At 38.6% G+C, this 24,677-nt stretch overlaps 2 protein-coding genes across 2 annotated transcripts; one reads left to right on the top strand and one right to left on the bottom strand.

The window, feature by feature from the left end:
• Positions 1-3,536: 3,536 nt before the first annotated feature.
• LOC149004961 (NAC domain-containing protein 2-like) lies at positions 3,537-6,098 on the bottom strand. Its single transcript, XM_089135757.1, has 4 exons — positions 6,073-6,098; positions 4,954-5,132; positions 4,599-4,858; positions 3,537-3,641 (listed from the first exon to the last, which is right to left on the bottom strand). The coding sequence occupies exons 1-4, from the start codon at positions 6,096-6,098 to the stop codon at positions 3,537-3,539; spliced, it is 570 nt and encodes a 189-aa protein (XP_088991883.1).
• A 4,293-nt stretch (positions 6,099-10,391) lies between these two features.
• LOC149004960 (uncharacterized) lies at positions 10,392-11,076 on the top strand. The gene is made up of 3 exons (XM_089135756.1): positions 10,392-10,501; positions 10,611-10,813; positions 10,898-11,076. Exons 1-3 carry the CDS (start codon positions 10,392-10,394, stop codon positions 11,074-11,076), a joined length of 492 nt encoding a protein of 163 aa, XP_088991882.1.
• The last annotated feature ends 13,601 nt before the right edge of the window (positions 11,077-24,677 follow it).

Genomic DNA, 24,677 nt, shown 5'->3' with positions numbered 1-24,677 from the left:
CCATCTTTTCCATAGGATGTGCAATCAAGCTCTTAGGGGACTTTTATTTGCAGCAGCTGCTACTACCAGCTGTCCACGGTGTAGATTTTGTCAAACGTGCAAAAGGCAATCCAACGGTGTGAGATTAAAGGGAGAGGGTTTAGTTGTAAATATGATTTTTTTATTTTTACGTTCAAGGGTTTTAAAAGTTTACAAATTTACGAAATGGAGTCTCTCACTCTACCTGTCTATGATCCATTTTCTGGTTTCACCCTAGCTAACTCCCTATTTTGCAAGCCCTAAAGAGTGAAAGAGATACCCTTCTCTCCACCGACTCCTCTTGTGGCCTCTTGTGGCGTCAATGGAAAAAGGAGTATCAAACAATTCAAGTAACCTAAGGACCCTCCGTCTTTTGCAAACCACCTTCTAACTCATTCCTATTAATATTCCATCGCCATTGACAAACCTGTGTTTACCCCTCTCCTACTGTGGCACAATATGGTTGACAACAACAACGAAATTGGAAAAGAATTAAAGAAACGGGGAGAAGTTGATGACATACCGAGGAAAAAGAAGAGGGTTTTTCCTTCAAAGACTTTTAACTGATTACCCTAATGGAATTCGATTCAACTGTGAGAACTATTTTGCTAAGGTACGAAATTTCTCCTACAAAGACTTCAGTTGATCTCCCAATTGAAATCAAGGATGAAATCTTATTTCGTTTAGCTGTGAAAACATTTTGGCAATTCAGGTGTGTAATCAGAGATTACTCTTAATTCCGTAACCCTAATTTCATGAACATGCATTTTCACCGACAGATGGAAATCGACAATACTTCAACTTTTGTCGTTGCAACTCATACTTGATGTATAAAATAAATATTCAGGATCGCATCCCAGTACAACTAAAATTCCCTTACGATGCTCGTTCCTGTAGTAGCACAACCCTCGACCTCCATTGACACTGCAAGAGGAGTCGGTGGAGAGAAGGGCATCTCTTTCGCTCTCTACGGCTTGTAAAATGCAGATTTTTCTACTACTAAACGAGAAAAGGGATCAGAGTCCGTAGAGTGAAGGGTTTTATTTCATAAATTTGCAAACTTTTAATCCCTTGAATGTAAAAATAAAAAAGTTATATTTACAATTAAGACCTCTCTCTTTAATCCCACACCGTTGGATTACGTTTTGCACATGTGGCAAAATCCACACTGTGAGCAGCTGGCAGCAGCTGCTGAAAATAAAAATCTGCTTAGATCAACTTGATTGAATTACTTTGATATTTGTGCAACATATGTATACATTCAATCATGTCGATTTACCTTAATTTATAAAAGGACGTTTATTTAAAAAAAAGATATATATTATAGTGGGACGAAAACTAATCTGGAATCCGTATCTCAGTAGGATATTGGAATATGCTTGTATCTGAATAGGATATTGGAATATGCTTATCGTAGATCTTCTATGCTAGTGTGTCATAGTCAGACTATTGAAGAATTTCAACCAAACAAAATAAATAGATGAACAAATACTAAATAAGATATCAACGCCGTAGCCATTTTCCATTTGGATTCTGGAGTAGAATAATTGTAGGTGACATATAACTAAATGCTCCTCATGCTTGAAGGTCTAAAGTGACACTGTGAATTTTCTAACAATAAAAGAAGTGACATTATTGAATTAGTCATAAAGCATGTAGTGACAAAATATTTTTTGTCAGTATGAGATTTTTAATTGAATCCTTATATTACAAACCATCTCGCTATATCAATGCACGCGTAGAAGACTTTCTGTGGTGACTAATCTAAATAGAGTGATAAGTTATATATAATTTTTCTTATTTTGAGGAGTTACTTACATTTTGTTTGATTGATTTTTCTCTTATACATATTTGAACAAGTAAACAGGCTGAAGACCTAAATACTCAAGTGAGACCTAAAAGACCACCTCAATATTGCTTAGAAGCTTGTCTTTGAGGATTTTTATTCGCAACATAGCATTATATCTATCCACGCATTGCTACGTATGTGCCACATTTCTTTATATAAATGAATGGCTAAGATTTATTTGATCACTTAATAAGTTTCAAATATTACAATATGAACTCCTTAAGAATTTTTAAATTTACAAAATAATCCTATTACATCTATCACCACTGACGTCACTGCTGGATTGCTTCACCATCGTTAATTTACGTCCGTTTATTCGAGCTTTTGACAAGTGAATTAGATATACGTTGGTGACTAAGACAAAATCTAAAAACGCCTACACGAGAGCAGATTTAGAAAATCTGGTTCACATGGCTTTTGTTCCTCTCTAATCAGCTCCAATTTGGTTGAAGTGCGCAGGAAACCACAGATCAAAACTTCAGTTCTATTATACTTAGATCCAAAAAAAAAAAAACAATAGAAAGGGAAAAAGCATTTGAATTCCGTTTTGCAAAATAAGGGTTTTGTTTCAATTTCAATGTCAAAACTGAGTACTTGGAAGAAAAAAAATGCGATACCGACAGAGAAGAGGAAGAAGAGGGATGAGGTAGCGGCTTGCAGTGATTTCTCAATGGTGTTAGCCTTGATTAACACCCTTGAGTACGAGAGTATTTGGTCGCCGTTGTGTTGCCATCACCTGAGAATGAGCAATTTATCACAACATTCCTACTATTTGGGATTCCCAAATTTTCTTGAAGAGGTTGATTTTGCCATGGTGATGATAAAATGTCTTATTTAATCCAGAAGAAAATCGCAGAAGGGTAGGTAACTCGAAGAACAAGAGGGGTTTGATCGACAAAATCAGTTGTGCATTCAGCGAAATAGGGCTTTAAATTTGACGAGAGCAAGGCTTTCATTGATTCTTATAAGGGTTTTTAAATGTAAATTTAGAAAGTTTGAAACCTCATGTGTAAAACAAAATTTAAAAAAATTACAATCATGCCCCTGCATTTTTAATAGTGGCTATTTGATTTCAATATGCCAGGTGTTGCATTCATAGTAGTGCGTGGATGGATATCTGTTTTACCGAGAATAAAAATCCTCCCTTTGGGAGTTCATATTGTACACACTCAAAAAGGCGAGAAGGGAGATAAATCAGTACCTTACAATGAGTGGGGTTTCAAGTTTTAGAGATGAGACATAACTGTGTATTTGGTGTGAAATTCTTTCCTTTCTCACCACAATAGGTAGTAGATATAAACAAAACAAATTAGACAACAACAATCATACACGTCAATATGAAAATTTGTTGAAATTTTTTTAAAAATCATAAAACCTAAGATTGTATTTGTGACCCCAAAACAAAAGGAAATGCTTTAGAGTTAATGACCCATACAATATAAGAGCCAGCAGAAACATGGGTTGCAACCAAATTTCTAGGCAACTATTTTCACTTCTTTACACTCCGTCTTCAACCCCAAAATAAAATAAATAACAAGAACAAGGAACTAATAGAAAACAATAAGCACATAGTTCCAAATGACTCTTCCCTATCTTAGGAGTCCATTATCATAACAGCATATCAGTTTTTCTTATATAGTTTATTAGGATATTATTTTAAAGCAACTAATTATTCTGACGATTCTCCTTGAGACGAGTTGTCACTAGACACTTCTTCAAATGAGTCGAACGAGAACTCCTTGTATTTGATTGCACACAGTACATAATTTTCTATCTAAAAACAAAAAAGAACAAGGGTTAGAGCTATATCCACTTATAATTCAGACTTCATTTTAAACAAAAATTTAAGAGAAGATTTTATTCATTGAGTGCCAATACTTGATGTGGACTCACTCGGCTTGTCTTTGATGGAAGTTTTAAAAATAAATAAATAGAGAAAAATATACTGAGAAATAATAATTTAATGAATTCCTATTTGTGATTTGCAATCTTAATTTGTCTTCTTTCGTTGCCACCAAAAGATTAAACAATGTCATTTCACATATATACAAGAAAAAAATTATGAAAATTACTAGATTATACAAGATGTGGTTTGTTCTTATAAAATAAGTCTATGATCCTTTCAATAAACTAACCTACACTCATTTGAATTTGAGTGAGTTCGTAAAACTAGTCAAGAAAGATTAGACATATGAGAACTTTGAGACAGTTTTAGGTACCCAACCTCACCTTCTCAGGGTGTCGTTTGGATTCATCTATATTGTAAGTCAAATCCACTCAGCTCTTATCGCACGATGGATTTGTGTGCTTGGTTCCTAGAGTTTCTCAAATGTTCTTATATATGAAAATGATCCGAACTTCATTCATGCAAACTTAGGTAGCCCAATTCTTCCCTCCCTTTCACCTTTTTTGTTTTCTTTCTTCCTCCTACAACCTCACTTTTGCTTCACCCTAGCTCTCTCCCTTCCCAAAACTCCTTCTTGTGTAACAGTCCCCAAGATAGAGCTGAAATTACATTTAACTCAAAGATGCAACAAAACCTGACAACGGTTGGTCATGGGGATAGACAATGACAAGGTAGAGCTGTAGGGGCAAAATTGGGAACATGCGAATAGTTTTGTAAACAGATACACAAAAGTGAATAATTATGTAATTTTCTAAAAGAGAGATGAGGATCTTCTGACCCAGCAAGAAAAGAAGCATATTTTTTTTAACACAAAATCTTTCTTACCCGATTTCCAATGGTTGTACGTTCATCCTCTGATAGTATGACTGGGTTTAGAGTGTATTCGTGCATAACCCAGTTAGTCTGTACTAACGCATTTCCAATTGACCAGACAAAATCCAATGTGTCCTTAAATCCTAGCTTCTCGTCCCCTTCAAAGACCTCTTCATGCAAAGTAGAGAGCCTCCAAAATGCTTGCTCAACGGCTCTGTTTTGTTGTTTATTTGTAAAGAAATATGCTTGCTTTGTGTGTTTGAACTGGGTACCTACAGTAATTCATCATTGAGGGCAAACTAAATTAGTTTATTTGTAAAAATGCATAATAAAGAAAATCAATGCTAAAATTGATCTCAGAGAGAACCTTTAGGAAGGAAGACAGGGTCACCCCTGTACGGATCAACAGTGTCAATAATGAAATGAGAAACTAATTCATCAAGACGACCCAAAAGCTTGTCTTTGAGAAACTTCAGGAGTTCAGGCTCTGTGGGCATGAACCTAAATCCTGGAGGTAGTTTTGGAGTTGACATTTTTGTGTATATCCTGAAAGATTGAAGAACATAGAAAAAACATGTTAAGAAACATTACATATATATATAGACAACAAGAAGATTTTCTTTTCCTTTTCTTGGTACAAGACAACAAGAAATTTACAATAATAACAAGCAATAAAAGGAATAATGATAAATCTTGATAAAGACATTTATTTATTTGGGAAAAGAATTAGTGTTACATGTTTTAGGTCCGGAAGCAATCTGTCACAAACAAATCTTCACAGCCATTTCCAAGGCTCCTCATGTAAACCAGTTTTCTGTTTGTAAAATTATATTTATCTCCTTCCGTAGCAAAACTATGAAGAAAATTTTGCTGGGAGCTTTAATGAGATCATAATATGCACTCCAAACAATGAAATCTAAATTTGAATTTAGGTCTCCGCTATCACTATTAATTACTAACAAGTATGTTCAAAAATCCAGTAAGAAATTAAGGGAATACATAGTCCTCAATCCATCTATACATCTAGAGCAACAATACTACTAGAAAAGTGTATAACATTAATATTTTAAGATGATAATTAGAGATGCTATATGATATACTTAGCTTCTCATTAACAATAATTGCTTCTAAATAAAGACTTTCTATGGCGGCAGTTTTTAACCGGCGCTAAATAATAACCTTTTTAGTGCAACTAATCATACAATCATTAAAATATTTAAAAATTTATCATTTAAGATCCTGTTTATAGTTAAAAAAATAAAAATCAATTCTTAGGAGAACTTTTAGTGGCATTAAGTTTTCATTTGGTAAAACCTTATGGCAACCAGTTTGGAAATTTGATCAATCGGAATTCTGGGTTCAATTTCATGAGCTTCCAGAAGACTTGTTGAACCCATCGATTGGTCTAGAATTGGCGCAAAGATTAGGAAATCCAAAAACGGCGATGGTCATCAAGGGGACTCAATTTGGGAAGAAGGTTGCATACCTGAGATGTCGTGTGCAGATTGACATTTCGGCATCACTCCGAGCAAGAATACCTGTAAAGCAAAGGTTAGACGATAGAACTTTGGTGTCGATCCTTTATGAACGCATCCCCATCTTCTGCTACATATATAGTGTGATAGGGCATGAGGAAGGGAGATGTGAATTTCTCTCTGATGAGCAAGAGATTGGGGGCCTCTACTCACGAGAGTCACCAGAAGACAGAGCAAGGTTATTGAGGCATTTTGGGCCATCTATGAAAGGTTTTCCACCAGATAAACATCTAATAGAAAAAGTCGTCTGACATAAATTGGTTTTGCATATGATGGAGGAAGAAGAACAGCAAACTGCGATGGATGAGACTTCACTTCAACCTCAACCACCTCAAGCGGCCGCCGACGAAAATCCAAATAACGGAGATTAGTAGCTCTCGGTGATCCCTGTGCATCAGATCGTGGCAAATCTTTGTCAATCTCTTTCCTCGCTTGAACACCAACAACACGCTCCACCGCCCTTCGCTGCAACCCAATATCAACCTCTCGTACCCAACAGTGGTCCCCCCGACATGTACCAGGCTACATGACAAAATATTGTACATGGTGCTACCCCAGAACCCATCTTTCAGCACCTGAACCTTAATACCCAAATCACCATATCCTCATTGCTGGAAAAGCTTCAGAATACTTCAGAAGTGTCGTGTATTGCAGATGGAGGAAGACAACCAACTGAACTCTCAAACCTTCTCCTCACCCTAATACCCCATTTATCCTCTGTCTCCATCACCTCTCTAGAACAACAATTACAGGACCCACCCACCTGAACTGGACCCAATCAAACTGACCCGAACCCATATCCCTTGTGTATTAATCAAAGCCCAAGTAACCAAAACCAAGGCCCAAATCACTCTCTAACCCATATTACCCAATGCCCAAATCATTTTCAAACCCATGTTACCCAAAGCCCAAACTCACCTCCCCAGCAACCCAGGAACCAAAAATTTTAACTTGCAAACCCAAACTGTCCTCTATTCCCCAGTTGCTTCTTGATATACCAAGAGACATGCCATCTTCAATGGCACCTGAACCTGGCATGGAATCCAACCCAATTCGACCAACAACATCAGCTCGACAAAGGCGTCCCAATCACAATATCTCTCAGCCTCAAGATAATAAGCAGCTACAACCCCTATCTACCCAGTAGATGAAGTTACAGAAGAAAAAGCAAAGAAGTCTGGAGTTGTTAAGAGCCACACAACAAGAACTTGAAAGTGTCGATCAATCGGAGCATTTTTAAATGCCCACACCCGTGGCTTCTATCGATGTACAAGTCCATGGGTCTCAATGAAGTTCTGCAGCTGGAACTATAGGGGACTTGGGGGAGCTTCTACAGTTCGAGCCTTAAAGAGCTTGATAAAAAGCTCATCCCCTGATGTGTGTTTTTTGATGGAGACTCGTATTGATGACAGGCGAGTCTGGAAGATAGCTAGTGTGAAATCCAGCCCAAACCTAACCAAGACACCCTAATTGCTTTGAGATAAATAAAGACTTGTTTAATTTTAGACCTTAATATTAGACCTTAATTTCAGTGTTATTATCCTTGAGAGCCTTCGGAGGTTATGTCCGACCTTTCCCTTAGAGTAGATCCAATGTCCCAAAGTGAAGGAAGAAGTCCTTGTGGGCCCTCTTAGTGGAAGACATGGTGTTTGACTTGAAACCCATGGACATTGACGATGATACCCCTTACTTGGGTACATTGTTGGTGTTTAGTGAAAACCTGCGCACCGAAGAGGGGTGACTTAGTTGAAGAACGAAATGAACTCCCGTGCTCAATCCGAGGATATTTCCCAAAACTAGAGTTCTTGATGGACTTGTAGGAGAAAACCCCACTCAACTTGACCCCGTATAGCCCTCCAAATCCCTGTCCGAAGTTGCTGAACTATTTCTGGATTTTCTGCTGAAACCTATTTTGGTCGATCCTCTTTTGTCGATGCCATCAACCAAAGAGCATCGACCAAAGTTGCCCAGATTCGAGTAAAAGATGTTGTTGGAATATTCTCTCATCTTTTTAAGCTAGCCTTGTGTTTTGAGCCCTATTACACTCATTTAGACCACTGAGAATGAGAGTGGAGCTTCCCAAGGCACTCTCTTGGTATTTGTGAAGGATCCTTGCCCCCAATCATTGCAATAATTGTCTTTTGACCCCATTATCATCTTCCAAGATATGATTCTCTCTCTTGCTCTCTATCCTACCCACTTCTCTTCTTCTTTTTACTGATGAGACCATGGCCAAGGTGCTGCAACCTTGCAAACACCTTGCCATGAATGTCTCTTCCCATTTATACTTGCTTTCCCTTCATTCTTGCTATGCCTCACTTGAATCTTGATCCTTGCATATGCATTACCATGATTCCTTGCTTAGCAACTTGATTTTTTATACTAGACTGAGATGTGGAGTATGATTAGTCTAATCTTTGGCTTGCAAATGATTATAACAAGCAATAAAAAGAATAAGGATAAATCTTGACAAAGACATTTATTTATTTGGGAAAAGAATTAGTGTTACATGTTTTAGGTCCGGAAGCAATTTGTCACAAACAAATCTTCACAGCCATTTCCAAGGCTTCTCATGTAAACCAGTTTTCTGTTTGTAAAATTATATTTATCTCCTTCCCTAGCAAAACTATGAAGAAAATTTTGCTGGGAGCTTTAATGAGATCATAATATGCACTCCAAACAATGAAATCTAAATTTGAATTTAGGTCTCCGCTATCACTATTAATTACTAACAAGTATGTTCAAAAATCCAATGAGAAATGAGGGAATACATAGTCATCAATCCATCTATACATCTAAAGCAACAATACTACAAGAAAAGTGTATGACATTAACATTTTAAGATGACAAGGGCAGAACAGCCCACATTGCTTCAAAAAAGACTTCCAAGCCTAAGAATAACCTTTTAGTGCAACACTCACTAACTTGTCCGGTAAAAACCCTTTGTGGCGCGGTCGAGCGATAGAACTTTCGGCGCTGTTGCCCATTGATTGCTGCTTGTCCATGAGGCACAGGGCGCAATCCCCATCTTCTGGCTACATTTGGCACCCCATATGGTGTGATAGGGCATGAGGAAGGGAGATGTGAATTTCTCTTTGATGAGCAAGAGATTGGAGGCCTCAACTCACGAGAGTCACCAAAAGATAGAGCAAGGTCGTTGAGGCATTTTGGGCCATCTATGAAAGGTTTTCCACCAGATAAACATCTAATAGAAGAAGTCGTCCAACAGAAATTTGTTTTGCATATGACAGAGGAAGAAGAACAGCAAACGGCGATGGATGAGACTTCACTTCAACCTCAACCATCTCAGGCAGCCGCCGTTGAAAATCCAAATAACGGAGATCAGTAGCTCTCGGTGATCCCTATGCATCAGATCATGGCAAATCTTTGTCAGTCTCTTTCCCCGCTTGAACACCAAAAACACGCTCCACCGCCCTTTGCTGCAACCTAGTCTCAACCTCTCATACTCAACAGTGGTCCCCCCCGACATATACTAGGCTACATGACAAAATATTGTACGTGGTGCTACCCCATAACCCAACTTCCAGCACCTGAACCCTAATACCCACATCACCATATCCTCACTGCTGGAAAAGCTTCAGAATACTTCAGAAGTGTCGTGTATTGCAGATGGAGGAAGACAACCAACTGAACTCTCAAACCTTCTCCTCACCCTAATACCCCATTTATCCTCTGTCTCCATCACCTCTCTAGAACAACAATTACAAGACCCACCCACTTGAACCGGACCCAATCAAACTGACCTAAACCCATATCCCTTGTGTATTAACCAAAGCCCAAGTAACCAAAACCAAGGCCCAAATCACTCTCTAACCCATATTACCCAATGCCCAAATCCTTTTCAAACCCATGTTACCCAAAGCCCAAACTCACCTCCCCAACAACCCAGGAACCAAAAATTTTAACTTGCAAACCCAAACTCTCCCGCCAATTCTATTCCCCAGTTGCTTCTTGATATACCAAGAGACATGCCATCTTCAATGGCACTTGAACCTGGCATGGAATCCAACCCAATTCGACCAACAACATCAGCTCGACAAAGGCATCCCAATCACAATATCTCTCAGCCTCAAGATAATAAGCAGCTACAACCCCTATCTACCCAGTAGATGAAGTTACAGAAGAGAAAGCAAAGAAGTCTGGAGTTGTTAAGAGCCACACAACAAGAACTTGAAAGTGTTGATCAATCGGAGCATTTTTAAATGCCCACACCCGTGGATTCTGTCGATGTACAAGTCCATGGGACTCAATGAAGTTCTGCAGCTGGAACTATAGGGGACTTGGGGGAGCTTCTACAGTTCGAGCCTTAAAGAGCTTGATAAAAAGCTCATCCCCTGATGTTAGAATGGCTGCAGGGAGGTGATCAAAATACTCAGTTTTTTCATGCCTCAACACTACAGAGAAGAGCCTATAATAGAATATTGAGAGTCAAATTAAACAATGGGGAATGGTGCTCCGATGAATGTAGGATCTATCAATTGTTTGTAGATCACTATAGGGAGTTGTTTACATCCCAACAAGTTGATGAGGAAGCCATGACCGAGGCCCTTGACTGTAATGCTCCAGCTGTATCTGAGGAGGACAACTTGGCCTTATGTGCTTGCGCTGGAGAGGAGGAGATAAAAGCAACCTTATTTGCTATGGCTCCACTTAAAGCCCCTGGAGAGTATGGTTTCCCACCTCTATTTTTTTAGAGGTTTTGGGAATTGGTGAAGGATGATATCTGTTCTTTTATTACTAACACTTTCTTGACAGGTACTATCCCACAGAAGATCAATAATACTCTAGTGTGCCTTATTCCAAAGATCATGTGTCTTGAAGGAATTGATCACTACAGACCCATTAGTCTCTATGGTGTGGTGAGTAAGATTCTCTCAAAACTGATTGCTACAAGAATCAAGCCTTTCTTACCAAATGCTGAAGATGGGATTTGATCATCATTTGGTAGGGATTATTATGGTGTCAATGACATCAGTGAGCTACTCTCTTATCATGAATATATCTATCAGATGCACAGTAAAACCATCGAGAGGAATTCGTCAAGGTGACACGTTGTCCCCGGCACTATTTGTTATTTGCACTCAAGCACTTAGTGCAATTCTAAAGAGAGGAGAAATGCAAGGGGAATTACAGGGGATTCGCATTCGGCGAAGAAGTGAACCGCTGACTCTATTTGCAGATGACTGCTAGGTCTTTTCTGAAGTACGACTGCAGGAAGTGTATAATATTAAATTGGTGTTGGATAGGTTTTGTAGAGCTAGTGGGCAAGACATCAACAGTAAAAAAAATCCTCTATTTGTTTTAGCCCAAATACTCCATCAAGACTAGAGCGTTGGTTTTCAAGAGTGCTGAAATTACCTCATGGAGATGGGCCATCAAAAAACTTGGGTTTGCCAGTGGTGATTGGAGGAAAGAAAACCGAAAATTTTCATGATATAAATGACAGATTAGCAAGAAAAATCAGTGGTTGGGCTCATAAATTACTCTCTAGTGTTGGCAAGGAAATCCTTCTTAAGTTCTCTGCTCTCCCATCTACTAATTATGCAGGCCAACATTTCAAGCTACCCAAGTGTCACTATAAGAAGATCCAGAAGATGATAGTTAATTTTTTTTTTTTTGGGGGGGGGGCGGTGAAGATAAGAAGAGTATTCACTGGTTGTCTTGGAAGAAACTCACACACTCAAAAGAAAATGGAGGCCTTGGTTTGTGAGACCTTCTTCACAATAGAGCATTGCTTTCAAAGGCTGCATGGAGGCTTTTTAATGAACCCGACTCATTTTTTTGGACGGATTATGAAAGCAATCTATTACCCCCATACATCTTTTTTGGAAGCAAGGGAAGGTCATAATCCTTCGTGGGGTTGGCGAAGCATCCTTGAAGGGAGAAAAGTTTTACTTGAAGGATTACAATGGAGGATTGGAAATGGTGATAAGGTGGATATATAGGCTGCTCACTGGATCCCAGGAATTAGCAGAAATTTGTCTGTGAAGCCTTTCAACCAATTGGGGCTGAATGTTCACAAAGTGGAGGAACTTATAAACCCGATAGAGAGAAGATGGAAGAGGGATTTGGTGGAGCAGATTTTTGAACCTACTATCACAGCAATAGTGCTTCTCATAACCTATCCATCTTTCCCCATGAGGACAACTTAGTATGGGCTGCTGATAAAAGAGGTATGTTCTTAATCAAATCAGCTTATCACCTCCTTATGAACCTACAAGATGATGAGGAGAGACTCCAACCATCTTTGTCTAGGGTGTATAACTGTAGGGTCTCAATAGAAGTATGGAAGAAGGTATGGAGTTGCTATACCTTACCAAAAATCAAGAACTTCTTATGGCGAGCTGTAGCAAATGGGATTGCTTGTGGGGAGGGGCTCTAGAAAAGACAAATACAAGTCGATCCTTCTTGCTCTTGTTGTGGTTGGTCAATTGAGACAGTCGAGCATGTCCTCCTTCAGTCCTTTTGCTAAAGCTACATGGTTTGGCAGCCCTCTCTCTGTCACTTTTGGCTATAACATGGATATGAGCATTTCGGACTAGATTCTACAATGGAATGAATTTTATGCGGTGGATAAGGCTCAAGGTAAGCAGCTTGAATGCTTTGCCTCTTTCATCATGTGGTCACTTTGGTTGGCAAGAAATGAAAGAGTGTTTCATAAGGGTACTTTTCAGCCCCGGGATGTGATGGAGAGAGCAATCTTCTATGCACAGGAATTCATGGATAGCAAGCTGCCACCAAAGAAAAGTAAGTATAGCCAGCCTCAATTTCAGCAAAGAGTGTCTTGCATTCCACCACAAATAGGATGGCTTAACTAAATGTGGATGCTGCAAAGGTTAAAGGTACAGGTGTGTCAGGTTTTGGATTTATACTAAGGAATGATGAAGGTCATATTGAAGTGGCTAGATCAATACCCATGATATTTGGAAATGTGCTTGAAGGGGAGGTTATGGCGGTGAGGGAAGGCTTGAAGGGGGTGCTAGAGCGGAGACTTGAACTCCTAGAAGTGGAATCTGACAACTGTGAGCTCATTTCCTTCTTACATGATGAAAGGAAAGTTCCCCCTCTTAATACCCAACCACTATTCTATGACATCCGCTGCCTCACCTCGAAGTTCAATTCTTGTATTTTTTCTAATGTTCCTAAATTAGCCAACTCTGTGGCTGATAATCTAGCAAAGGCGCCTTGTCATGTTCATGTGCGACTACATGGCCTATTGCCACTCCATGGTTGAACAAGCCATTGGCTGTTCCCCACGTGTAACTCACGTTTTCCTTTGAATGGATGAGTTTCATACAAAAATAAATAAATAACATACTAAAGCAAAAGGTTTTTGTATGACTTTGCATATGACAGACAATTGTCCGTGAAAAACTTTAATTAGAATAGACCCTTTTTAAAGAGAGGATTTATACAAGATATTAGAAAGCCTTAGTTGACCAATCTGAGAGGACTACAAGTGATTTGCAATAAAAATAAACTCCAATTATAATGGAAAAGATTGCACTCTCAAAATATAGACTCAAATGTATTTCAATGGAAACTCATTTAAATTAAAGACGAAAAAAGAAACTACAAAAAGCTAGAATATCCCAAAAATTGTGAAGCAAAAACGCTGCAATATCCTAGACATCTAGAGATGTTGTATGATGTATTTAGCTGCGATTTATAACTATTGCTTCTAAATTTACACTTTTAGTGGGTTTTTTTCCCCTCTCTCCAAAGTAGCGGTAGTTTTCCCTTCTAAATAATTATCATTTCTAGTACTTTATATCTATTCAAAGCAATATTCTCCCAATAGATTCCTTCCATCTTTTAATTGTAAGAAATTCATCTTTTTGAATCATCTTATACTAGTTGGCCTACTTAAGCAACCAAATTGAGGTCACATGCATTTGATAAAAAAATTATTAAAAACCTAAAAATTATGAATTTTTCCATTCATCAAAAGGCTTTAGATGCATGCAGAAGATGTATCGTATAACCTTAATTCATAGGTCATCTAGTCTACTAAATAGACAAAAGAATTATACATGCAAGAAGATCTTGAGCATGAGACAAGAAGAAGGAAGGCCCAAAAAGTAAAAAATTATGTGATTGTCGGAGAATTAAACAAGAAATACAAAATAGAAATTTAAGCATCCAAACTTAATAATATCGACAATGAAAGAGAATAAAGGGGGAAAATATAAACGCATGAGATCTTTGGTGAATTGAAGAATCGAACATATTTCATGTACAAAACCAAGGTGATGTCCCAATCTCCTATAATAATTTAATGATCAATCAGTGAATAGAATACTTACTTGAATACAAGAAAATGCTTGGATCTACCAAGTCCTCCTTCACCAACAATGAATTAAAATGATGATTTCCAGTCCGTCTTACTTTCACTAACAGCAAAGTGAAGGGACGCCCATGGCTGCTCTCAAAGAACGGTCATTAAAATCTCTTCCAAAACCCCTTTATAGCTCATCTCACCAACGTTGAACTTCGGTTAAAGTTTCCTCATGACATGCATAAAAAAGAACAATGAATATTTTGGAGTTATATTCCAATGTAGTCGCTATACCATACTAGATTTTCATGGACGGTGTAAGATTTAAGGGAAGGATAATGATTGTATGGGAGATGATTTAAACTACTCATAGAATGTTTTGCATATTAGATCTCTATACTAGTGCAGGTGATGCAGATGATATTGCTACTACAGCATTCTACCCAAGATAAAGATCTACCCCAAATTTCTTACCAAAAATAAAGATCTACCCCAAATTCTTACCAAAAATAAAGATCTACCTCAAATTTCTCCATTTAGTCCATGTGGCACTAGACTCCTCTCTTTATATCATCCCCCAAAAACTATTTATTTATTTATTTTTTGTGTCAGGTCAAGAGAACAGGGAACCAATGTTGACATAGTGAGTACTCCTAGCTAGACATTAAATGCCTACAGATATTAGGAAATTCCATATTCGCATGGAGATGAGCAGGTTGCCTTCAAGTTGGTCATTCAAGGAACACAATGGATAAGCTCTCTCACATTCGCGAGGCATAAGAAAATACATGAGAGTAATGGAGTATCTTTCTTTACCACCAGGACATCAATAATTAGACAGATTTACTAATCAAGAGAGAGGATTGGATGACGACTGGAGAGTGATCTGAGTTCGGGTTTGTTGGAGATTGAATCTCTCTCAGGAAAGAAATACTAATCGATGCCTCACTCGACAAAGTATGTCTCGCTTGAGACCGACATGCTACGAGCCAAGTAAGGTGAGCATCAATCGGAGTGTTGTCACCTCCAGCGCTACAAATTTCTCAGCCATTTCTGATCAAAACGAGAGAGGGTTAGCAGAGAGGGCCAGTTTCATCAAACAAATTCTCAACAATAAAGTTGGATTATTTGTAGGTCAATCTGGTGACATTTAAAAAGAGAAAGCTTTCCTTACTTGAAATGGAGTTGGAGTACATACAAATAGGTCTGAGAAAGAGAAATTTGACGGAGAGTTATCTAAGGGGTATTTGGAGGCGGATACAATGCATGTGTGAAATCCCCTAAGATCCTAACCCGAAAATCCTTATTATAAGTCAAAAAACTCGGAGTGCAGGTTGAAGACAACTGTGGACCATCCAGATAGAGATCATTAGATTGGAATTCTAACCAATGGAAGTTCATGGAGCTGATGATGAGTTGGGAATTCTGTTAGGGCCTGTTTGGTTACATGAGTCTGGAGATTTCAAATATCTAGAGATTTCAAATCTATAGACTTCAAATCTATGGAGTTATAATTTATAAAATTAAGTGTTTGGTTGTGGAATGAAATCTGTGAATTCATCATAAAAATTTATTTGATCGACATGATTTTTGTGAATGTACAATTGTATAGCTTTTTTGAAATCTCTGGATTTCACCCCTTACCCATGAATCTAAAGATTCACCTTTTTACACTAAAAACGTGAATCTGTAGATTTCATGAATCTAGAGATTTTTACAACCAAACGGGTATAATTCTCAGATTCATGAATCCAGAGATTTGAAATCTCTAGATTCATGTAACCAAACAGGCCCTTAGAGTTTTGAAGGAGATTTAACTTGGATGTTGACGGATTTGTTAAATGGATCAAGTATTCCGTAAAGACACATGTGGAAAGTCCCGAAACTCAAGTAAGACCTTACTGTAGTCTAGAATAGGAACTAGGACAAAGCATGGCCTTTCAAGGCCTTGATTCTGCTCCTAGAACAAAAGTTCCAGGGGCTGGTCGATTGGCCAAGTCGTCCCAGGTGACCACGTTGGTTCCAGGAGAAAAAAGGCAATTTCGAAAATATAATTTTTTAAAGCCCTATTTAAGGTGGTTTTGTTCTAAAAAGTGTCATTATTGTCCAAAGTCGTTAGAGAATGTCAGAGCTTGTCAGATAACTCTTCGTGAAGGTGAAGGATAGTATGGAAGTCATCCAAAACAGTTCCCAAATGACGAATTACTTTCTTGATGGTTAGTTTTAATCTTCTTCTTTCTAATTCTCTTCTATAATTGATTTCTCCTACTATCTAGACCTAGTTGAATTCTTCTAGTTATTGTATCAACCTTATTCTTCTGTCTTCTTTACTCTAGAATGAATCCCTATTCACTTTGGCTTATCCATGAATCTTCCAGATCAATTTCGAAGAATACCTAATATAGGATTCATTACGTTTTTATTCATTTTGCTATGTTTGATGTCTAAACTATGAGAGATCATATTCTAGTATTATTTCATAATTTTTTAGGTAATTTTGAAGTAGTTTATAACCCAATCGGGAAACCTTCTGATGATTCGAATTAATTTTGTTCGTACTCATAGGGTGGTTGATTGGCCTAGTCACCCCAGGCGACCAGCCCTACCCTGGTCACCTACCCGGGTTGTCACACACAACCACCCCAACCAACCACCCTTTACAAGTTGGTCTTTTGTTTCCCTTATCGATATAGGACCTCTAGGGTTATTTCTAACTTTGGGCTAACGTGTTAATAGGACTTTTTGGGAAGCATGAACATACTATTTGACTTACTTTTCAATGTTGAAAATCAATAGCAAGGTGTGGGTATTTCCTTGCACATAACCAGTGTTGTTTTTCATATTTAATTTGAAACTTGCATATTGATATATGTGCTGGTGTTATCAGATTTAGAAAGGATGTATAAGATTCTGAAATTACAGAATATAAGTTGTTTGTTATTGATATTGGTGTGTGGATCAACACTTGACATTATCGACTTAAATTGATTTATGAATTAGGAATGGAATTGAACTTTTTATGAATTTATGGAAGGTGATTGTATGTTGTAATTGTGGATTGGGGAATACTTATTTGGGTGTTTTTGGCTTGGGACATTAGCGGAGGTGGTTTGGGATGTGACCCTTTAATGCCCCTAGCACTTTTCATGATTACTGGTTGCTATGATTAGGAAGTCTAGAGGAGTTTGATTAGGTACCTTGTCATATCACACCCTATTGGTGTGGGAATTGATGCCGAGTGACCATGGCAACAGTGTAGAGTGGTGGGCATTCAAGATTGGTAACCAACCTGTGAGAGGACACAACTACATTGTGGGGGGCATTTATTTGTAGGGTTGCATATAATAGGCTTGGGCTGATGGGCGCTTAAGACCAGTAACCAACCCAAGAGAGGACATAAGAGCTTCATGTCCATTATATGTGGATGACCAATAGCGTTAAGAGAAGGCGTAGTCTGAGTTGGTTGGAGCCATAGGGTACGTTGACTCTTGTAGGAGAGGATCTTGAACTGAGACTGTGAGATGTATGAGGAGAGGTATCTGATCCTGATGCATTGGGCTATGTATAACCTTGACATGCGCTAGTACTCTTACCAATGGTGTGGTGAGAGAGTGGTGACCTAAACCCTAGTCATGGTGATAGTCCAAAAGGGATGTCTAGACCCCTTACCAGAAATCTCAAGACCGGTAACCAACCCGTGAGAGATTACAATGATGAGACTAACCCAAGAGGAGGTGGGGATTTGTCTTAATGGTGTCTTCCATATAAAGACTAGCAACCATTAGGGTATAGTTGCATTGTTGCATTCCACTTCATGTCATGCTACACTATATGACGTTTTAACTTAATCTGTGATTGTGAAACTTAGCCCTAACCTTGACCCGGAAACCCTATTGTTTGTAGGTCCGACAACCCGAAGTAAAGCAAGAAGTCAGTTATGGGCCATTCCAGTGGAAGACTTGGTGGCTGGCTTAGAATCCATGAGAGTTGATGTCAGTGTTTCATTTATGGAAACTGCACCCTGATGAAGATGGAATTAGTTGGTAGACTTGAAGTACTCTCTGGCATGGTTCGAAAACATTTCTACCTACTAGGTAAGTCACTTAATGTGTGTGCAAAACCCCTTTATGTTTGATTTGATCTAAGCCTTCATTTCCCTGTTTTGGACTTGTTGTCCTGATTGGTCGACTCATAGGTCGACTGGGCCAGTCAACCAATCAATCAACCAATGAGATCTGATTTTGCTAATTAGGTCTTTGCTTGCTCTATTTATGTCCAATCTCAAGTCTACTTCGTATTTTCTGCCTCCAAACTCTTTGGAATGAACTAAAGCCCTTTGCAAGTCATCTCCCTTGCATCCTTGGTGATTTTCTGGACAGATCTTTGTCAAATCTCGTGCTTTTACACAAAAAGGTATGTGATCATCCTCCTCTATGCTTCGTCTTTGATTCTTCATTACTTTTCTTTCCTTTTCTGATTGAGGACAGTAGTAGTGATGTTGTATCTGTGTTGCAACCATCACTATACTCTTTCCCTCTCTTTTCCTAAGGATCTAAAGCTTGGTGGATGATCTTCATTAAGATCATCACTCGCTTTTGAAGGAAAGCTTGTATTCATTCTCTTTCCTTATTTAGATTGATGTTCTTCAGTCTTAGATCTATTTTTCTTGAAGATCTATGCATGCTTTTCATGATTTCTTTATCACAATTAGTGATCCATCATCCTATTGTTCTTGTCCATGATTTTTACTATGAATTCTTCAAGAACCATGATTGATCTAATTATGGTAACTTTTTGTTTCCTAATCTGTGACTTGAAGACTTGATATGATTAGTGTTTTAAAGTCCTCTATATACTAGTATACTGCCATTGTACTTTCCCTCTTGTTTAGTACCCTTTTGAACCATCAAATTCGGTTATATTTTCTAAAACTCTGATTTTTCAAGGCCACTGTCTTTGTTGGTCGACTCATTGGTCGATTGAGGCAATAGACCAATCCAATCAACCAATGAGTACAGCAACCTTGTATTTGGTCTGTTTTGGATGATTTGATATCTTTCCTTTCTAGTATCTTTCCTAATATGTTATATACACTTGTTTAGGACTTTCTTCCCAAGTTTAGTCAAGGTCTTACTTGATTTCCTAAGATCCTTTGCGAGTTATATAAGGTAAGGATGGTTATTTCCTTAATTACATAGATTGCATGATCTAGTTTCTATATTTGAATATCATTGATTTGTTTCTTTAATTAGATTTTTTTTTTACAATGATATACTACTGATGCAACTACTTTGAATTACAGTAGCATTACTTGTTTTTGTTAATTGATTCATGTATGATTTACTTACCAAATATATGCAAGTTGGATGTTATTATTGATTTCTTTCCATAAAAGAAGTTACCATATATGTGATGTTATGGATTTATGTTTGTGAATGATTAAGTATGGTTTGGAAAGGAGAGGTGTCCTTTTGACACTTCTATCCTTGGACAACTACGGGAATATTATGGGATATTTTTGGAGATGCCCTTTGGACACCTTCCTAAACTGTTGGATGACATATTTAGGGCTGTCTAGGATGTCCTGTTATGTCAGACCCTAATCGGAGGGGTATTGAGACCGAACGACCCGTGGTAGCAATGGGGATTCATGGGCGCTCAAGACCAGTAACCAATCCGTGAGAGGACAGGAATCACATTGTGGGGGCCATTTATTGGTAGGGTTGCATATGGATAGACTTGGGCTCATGGGCACTCAAGACCGGTAACCAACTCGTGAGGGGACGTGAGAGCTTCCCGTTTACCATATGTGGATGATCTATAGGGTTGATGAGTCCGTAGTCAGGGACTATGAGGACTCTAGTGTGAAGGATGCCGGAAAGGATCGTCAGGGCGAGGAATGGACGTATCTCGATCTGACTTGATGTAACTAAGTAGGAGACTTGCATTGGGCTAGGCTTAACCCTGACATGCGCCAATACTTAGACCAATGGTGATGTGAGAGAGTGGTGACTTAACGCCCAGCCATGGAATATCCCGAGGAATGCCGGACCCACTACCAAAAGGCGTTGTGTGATGAGACCTTCCCAAAGAAGTACTGTGCTATGACTTAAAGCATGTGTGCCAATCGAGACCAACATACATAGAGTTAGAATCACATTGCATCATGTGTTTCATATCATATAAGCATTTTACTTTGCTTTGAAATCCTGCTATTTATGTTGTTATGGATTAACTGCCTTACTGGGTTTCTTTGAAACTCATTCCTTTTCTGCAATGTATTGTTAGATTTCTCTACAAATTCTGAGTATCATGACTGCTCGTATGAAGAAGCGCAAGGAGAAGAGGCATATCTCCAGGAAGGTGATTGCGGTTACGACAATTACACTGAAGATTCCGCGGGTGGTTATGCTGCGTACGATGCTTAGTCCGACCAGAGAGTGGAAGCGCCCTTGCGCCATTTTTTAGATTTATACTTATAGAGATGTTGTCTATAAGATTGAGATCAATTTAGTTACTTATTGTACCTGCTACTGGGATTAGTTTTCATTCCTTTTCCTTTTCTTTTTAGAACTACTTTTCCGCTGGTTGTAGAGTGGGATTCCGCCTCACTTTACTTTATAATTTAGACATTTTGATTGTCTTTTGTACTCTGATGATATATGATTTATTCTTTCCTTATTTGGATCTTCTGGATTTACTTTGTACATTGATTATTTATGTTCATGATTATGTTATTGTCTATGTGGGAGGTTGATTACCTCGATACTTGATCTTCGGGGCTGTGGATCACACACTCGGGTATGCCAGGTAGGGTACCGGCTGGGTGGATATGTGACAATGATCATGGTTTTATGTTTGTGAACTACTGATTGAGTTCTTTTAAGCTCACCCATTGGGGAATATGTTGTTTTTAGATGTCATGCAGGTGAAGATGAAATCTGGGCACGAGTTTGGAGACTTTTTCCTTTGATTATATAGTTAAGGAAACAATGGGAACTGGCTATGACACATGGTACAATCCCAGTACCAGTGTGAAGTACTATTATGGCCCCGATCAATAATGATAGAAGAAACCATGTTTGCCCGTGGGACTCTGAGCTAGACATTGATCCTAAGTTGCAAGTGTACAAAAGTTTGGAGAAGAAGGCGAAACATTAGAAGCTTTCGAATTTTGACTTAGCTTATTCTTTTTAGTTTGATTACTTTAGTTTTGTCATCACTTCCGCACTTTAATTTGGTTTTTGAGATATTTCTGAGATCCTTGATGCTTGACTTAATTTCTTAATTATATACATAACACATATTTTTCCTTGCTCAGTGATTAGTCTATTGGGTGGAATGGTTTATTATTTTATGAGATCTGATTTGTTGGGCTATGGATCACTCCCTCAAGTATTCCGGTGGATGTGACAGAGTGGTATCACAGCCCAATGTTTCACACAATCCTAACCACAAAACATAGTAGTGGAGCATCCTTGGGTCATAGATCTAGAAGTGACCTAACTCTCCTAGAGTGAATAATAGATAACGGTGAGCTAGACACCTAAATTAATGAAGCATAAAACATGAAGTTTGAATAATACACAATAACCATGGTAAAACAAAAATACACATTCTATTTCAAAAGGAAAGAAATCCATAGTGCACAATAAATAAAGTGAAATGGGTATAATCTGAACTACGTTAATTAATTAGGAATTTTTTACTAAATTGGCGTAGGATAGTCAAAATATAAACATTTGAGGTTAGCATAAGACAAAATCCTACAGCTAATAGCCTATCTAGGTGAATGTCTCTGAGATCCGGTACTATGTCGATTAGTGCAAGCACAAACCTCATCCTACCCTCGAGACAATCGCGCATCCATCTCTGTCAAGTGAGTCTCCATCCCCACCTGTCGAGCCTCTATCCTCTCCAAAGCAAAGAAAAGCCTACACCACTGTGTGGAGTCTGCAAGTGGCACCTCTGAAACTTTATATGATGGACCTCCAACCTCCATTTGGTGAGGCAAAATATCATCATACTCCTCCTCCTGTACCTGCTCACCCCCTGATCATGGGTCTGAGCATCCTCATCATCCTCATCTTCTTCCTCACCCTGATCCTCCTCATCTATCCTCTGAGGTGATCCTATAAACCCTAAAGTCCCATCCTGGATATCATATGACTCCCCATGACCTCACCTAAGCCTGGTGTAACATCTCTGTGTCCTCCAAGCTAACATTGAAGTAGTGGAAGAGTCGAGTGAGAAGTTGCCTGAATGCAAGGTTCCTAACCCCAATATACTCAAGTCTATCGATCATAGCATGGTGGATGATGTAGGCTAGATCAATGCAATGATCTAGGTATATAGAATAGGTCACGAAGGCCGGCATCGCTGTAATCCTGCTGTGGTGCCCTTCCTTGGGCACAATGTTCTTGCCAACAGTGTGAGCAAGGACCCTAGCTGATGAAATCATATATGTGGTGCTGCGGATGCGGACATAGCTCTCGTCATCCCACAACACGGAACAAATGCTACTAAGCTCAAAGAGAAATAAATAATTGTTGTCCTCTGTAACTGAAGGGATCCACCATCATTGATCTTGTACATGAGGTACATTGAGTACACAAGCTAAGACCCTGGTGAAGAAACAGATTGGAGTCTCCCATACCCTTGTAGTGATCACTAATCATGATCCACCCTGTCCGTCATCCTCCGTCTCGTGCGTCAAGTTGTTGTAGAAATACATGATGAGCTCTAAATAGACTAGTAGATCGTCATATAGAAGATGGTCCCACCCCAGAGCCTAGAATCTCTCATGAATCTGGAAGGCTCTCATCTCATCTACTATCACAAGTTGGCCATACTCTATGGGAGAATCCCGAAAAAAGGTATGGTGTAGAGACTCGGCATCCCGTGTGTCGAAGAGATCTGGACGCGCTATGCCATGGTGTGGACCTGGAGCATAACCTTGACCTCTCATGGGTCCATGACATCCTCCTCGATGTGCCATGTATGTAAATCTGGTGAAGAAAAGAAAAGAAAATAAATTTCAGTGCATTAGAAAAAAAATATTATACAAAGCTATATATATAGGCAAAAGTGGGTAAAATGATGAATTTTTGAGAAAAATTCAAACTGAGTGTAAAATGTGTGTTAGATGGTCTTGATAATGTTTAGAGTAAGATTAATGAGTTAAGAAGAGTTTTAAGTGGAAAAACTTCTTGCATTGTGGTTTTAAAGATAAAACTCAGCAAAAAGGGGTAATTTTATAAAGGAAGCAAAGTAGTGATGTTGGGAAAATTTGCAAGTGTGAAGTATGAAATATATGGAAAAGTTGGGATCATGATTTGGAGTAACAAGATGCAAAAGAAGTAGTTTCAAGCAAAAATCCATGTGCATTTGAGTTCTGAGAAAAATATCATCAAATAGGTACCCAATCTGAGATGAATAGTGAAAATTTTACGGAAGTATATAAGAAGTTGTTGTTAGGGGCAATGCATTGAGTGTAAATGGTTGGGAAGCGAAGAAAAACATTCTTAGACATGTTTCTAACATAAACCCTAGCCGATCTCATGGTTAGAAATAAAATGCATATGGATTTGAGTTTCAGAGAGGTTACTAGTTATATACTTGTGATTTGATGATCTAGAGAGGTGTTATTGGTGTTGTAGAAGCCCAAGGAAGTCCCAAAACCTCCCTTGGTTGCAAGTGGAAACTTTTTCTCCAGAGCTAGGAAGAGTTTGGAGCAAAACGAGAATGAAGAGAATGGAGTTCGTGGGCCATACATAGGAGCCACAATTAGCGCAAGGAAGGGCTAGTTGCTTGGCCTGGTCGCCCCAGGGGACCCACCCAGGCGACCAGCCCTGCGAGAAATGCTGAATTTGTGGATTCTAGGAGATTTTTTGATTTTTGCACAAATATTTTCCTACTTGATGATCTATGTTGATAAATTAAATGTTATATACATGCTTGAGATTGGAGTTGGGTTTCTAACAATATAATTTGATTGGTTGCCTTTGTGTTGGAATTTTAGGATGGTGGACATAGGGAACCAAAATGCAACGACTGGTCAAAATGTGAATGGGAGTACCCCCAATGAAGTTGTATCTCTTGATGCTACTAGAACTCAGAGTGATCAGAATGGCCAACACAATGGTGCACCTCCAAGTGCCCCTCTAGTTGTGACTGTGCAAGATGTTCTGAATATTATGGGGAATATGAGGTAACAATAGAACACCCAGTTCTTTTTGGCCATGCAAAATGCAAACC

Source organism: Hakea prostrata, chromosome 9 (genome assembly GCF_041222555.1).
Source record: "Hakea prostrata isolate BN-2017 chromosome 9, UWA_Hpros_2, whole genome shotgun sequence".
NCBI classification, from domain to species: Eukaryota; Viridiplantae; Streptophyta; class Magnoliopsida; order Proteales; family Proteaceae; genus Hakea; species Hakea prostrata.
The sequence above is the reverse complement of the archived record's forward strand: the minus strand, read 5'-3'. Positions and strand labels throughout refer to the sequence as shown.

Excerpts from the sequence above, each read along its gene's own strand:
- LOC149004960 (XM_089135756.1), top strand. The coding sequence starts at position 10,392 with ATGAAGTTCTGCAGCTGGAACTATAGGGGACTTGGGGGAGCTTCTACA. Across the intron at positions 10,502-10,610 it reads GTTAGAATGGCTGCAGGGAG|GATCTATCAATTGTTTGTAG; the intron begins GTGATCAAAATA and ends CGATGAATGTAG. Across the intron at positions 10,814-10,897 it reads TAAAGCCCCTGGAGAGTATG|GTACTATCCCACAGAAGATC; the intron begins GTTTCCCACCTC and ends CTTTCTTGACAG.
- LOC149004961 (XM_089135757.1), bottom strand. The coding sequence starts at position 6,098 with ATGTCAATCTGCACACGACATCTCAG. Across the intron at positions 4,859-4,953 it reads CCCTGTCTTCCTTCCTAAAG|GTACCCAGTTCAAACACACA; the intron begins GTTCTCTCTGAG and ends GAATTACTGTAG. Across the intron at positions 3,642-4,598 it reads GTACAACCATTGGAAATCGG|ATAGAAAATTATGTACTGTG; the intron begins GTAAGAAAGATT and ends TTTTGTTTTTAG.